Consider the following 1641-nt stretch of genomic DNA (forward strand, 5'->3'; position numbering starts at 1 on the left):
CACCATGCCCAGCCTGACTTTATTATTACCTTTTTTCTTATGACTTCCTTGCTTTCACAGGTGGGGAAGTCAAGATAGGGAAATTCTCAGTTGGTTAGGTTCATCTAACAAAATACAAGAAGACCTACTAATATCACTTAGATATTTTGATTTTTTTTTAAGTGGCATTTTAATCACATTTGTCACAGAAAAACAAATGTAAGAATAGGTGTGTATCAAATTTTCTTAACTATAAAGGCATCAAACATTGCCTAAGGGCCCTTTTTACGTAGCCATGTGCGCTGGCTTCATCACAAAAAAAAAATGAGGCAGTGACTGACTGTCCCTGCCTCATTTCTGAGACTGGCCGCATGTTGGAATGAAATATGGCTGCTGCGGTGGTAGCCACTGAGGGATTTTTGTTGATGTCTTGCCTTTCAGCCAAGTTACATGCTACAGTCAGAAGAACTCCGGGCCTCCCTCCTGGCCAGGTATCCCCCTGAAAAACTCTTCCAGGCAGAACGGAACTTCAATGCTGCTCAAGACTTGGATGTGTCACTTTTGGAAGGTGACCTGGTGGGTGTGATTAAGAAAAAAGACCCCATGGGCAGTCAGAACCGCTGGTTGATTGACAATGGAGGTAAGAATTTTCAGCAGCAGGGAATTGTAACTGGGAAAAAAATAGTTTTGGCTACACCCAAATCCGTACTAGACCAGAAAAAAAAAATATCTTTGATTAAGGGGAAAAATAGCCTTAACCTTCTCTACAGAGTGAAGATCATTACTGAAACAAAACCTGTTTTTGTTGTGACGAATTCCAGAGGAGACGCCATTGCTTATCACGCAAGCTCCTGCCATGTCTTACAGCACTTACAGGCGGGAAGGCCTGCCCCGCGGACTCCTGTTCCTTAGCGGGAAGGCCTGCCCCGCGGACTCCTGTTCCTTCTTAGCCTGTTCCCAGTAGGCCACAAAATAAGCTGCCTTCTTTTCAAATTTTTTTTTTTGTGGCAGTCTTGCTCTGTTGCCCAGGCTGGAGTGCAGTGGCACAATAATAGCTTATTACTCCTGGGTTCAAGGGGTCCTCCTGCCTTAGCTGGGACTACAGGTATGCCATTATGCCCAGCTAATTTTTCGATAATTTTGTAGATATGAGGTCTTGCCATGTTGTCCAGGCTGGTCTCCAACTTCTAGGCTTAAGCCATCCTCCTGCCTGTTTCTCCTAAAATGCTGGGATTATAGGTGTGAGCCACCTCAGCTAGCACCTCTTCCAATTTCTATGAATTTGTCTTGTGGAAATTAAAAACCTGTGGGATTTCATTTGCTTTCTTCTCCCCATAACAGCTTTACCTCATGGCTCTTTAGGGAATTACTTTAAAAACAGCTTACAACTTCTTTGGAGGGAGAGTGATTGACAGAATTTAAGTAAGTGTACAAGGGATAATATTGATCTGTAATCCCTTTTTCCAAAATCCAGAAAGTTCTAAAAAACAAGGATTTTTTTTCAGAACACTTTTGCCAAAACCTGAATGAAAGTGATGTGAGACTATAATTGTAACTTATCACTTTTGGTGTGAGTAATCATGTGTGTATATTTTTCATTTTTATTATTTTTTGAGACAGGGTCTAGCTTTGTCACCCAGGCTAGCTAGAGTGCAGCAGCTT

The 1641-nt window shown here is 42.1% G+C and overlaps 1 protein-coding gene across 1 annotated transcript in view; it reads left to right on the plus strand.

Annotated features, from left to right (window-relative positions):
- DNMBP (dynamin binding protein) overlaps window positions 1-1641 on the plus strand; it is a 93166-nt gene that overhangs the window by 78122 nt on the left and 13403 nt on the right. Inside the window, exon 13 of the mRNA XM_011935585.1 lies at window positions 412-619. Coding sequence (XP_011790975.1) covers window positions 412-619 — 208 coding nt within the window. The remainder of the gene's footprint in view (window positions 1-411; window positions 620-1641) is intronic.

The sequence above is a fragment of the Colobus angolensis genome, unplaced genomic scaffold, assembly GCF_000951035.1.
Source record: "Colobus angolensis palliatus isolate OR3802 unplaced genomic scaffold, Cang.pa_1.0 Scaffold144, whole genome shotgun sequence".
Classification (NCBI taxonomy): domain Eukaryota; kingdom Metazoa; phylum Chordata; class Mammalia; order Primates; family Cercopithecidae; genus Colobus; species Colobus angolensis.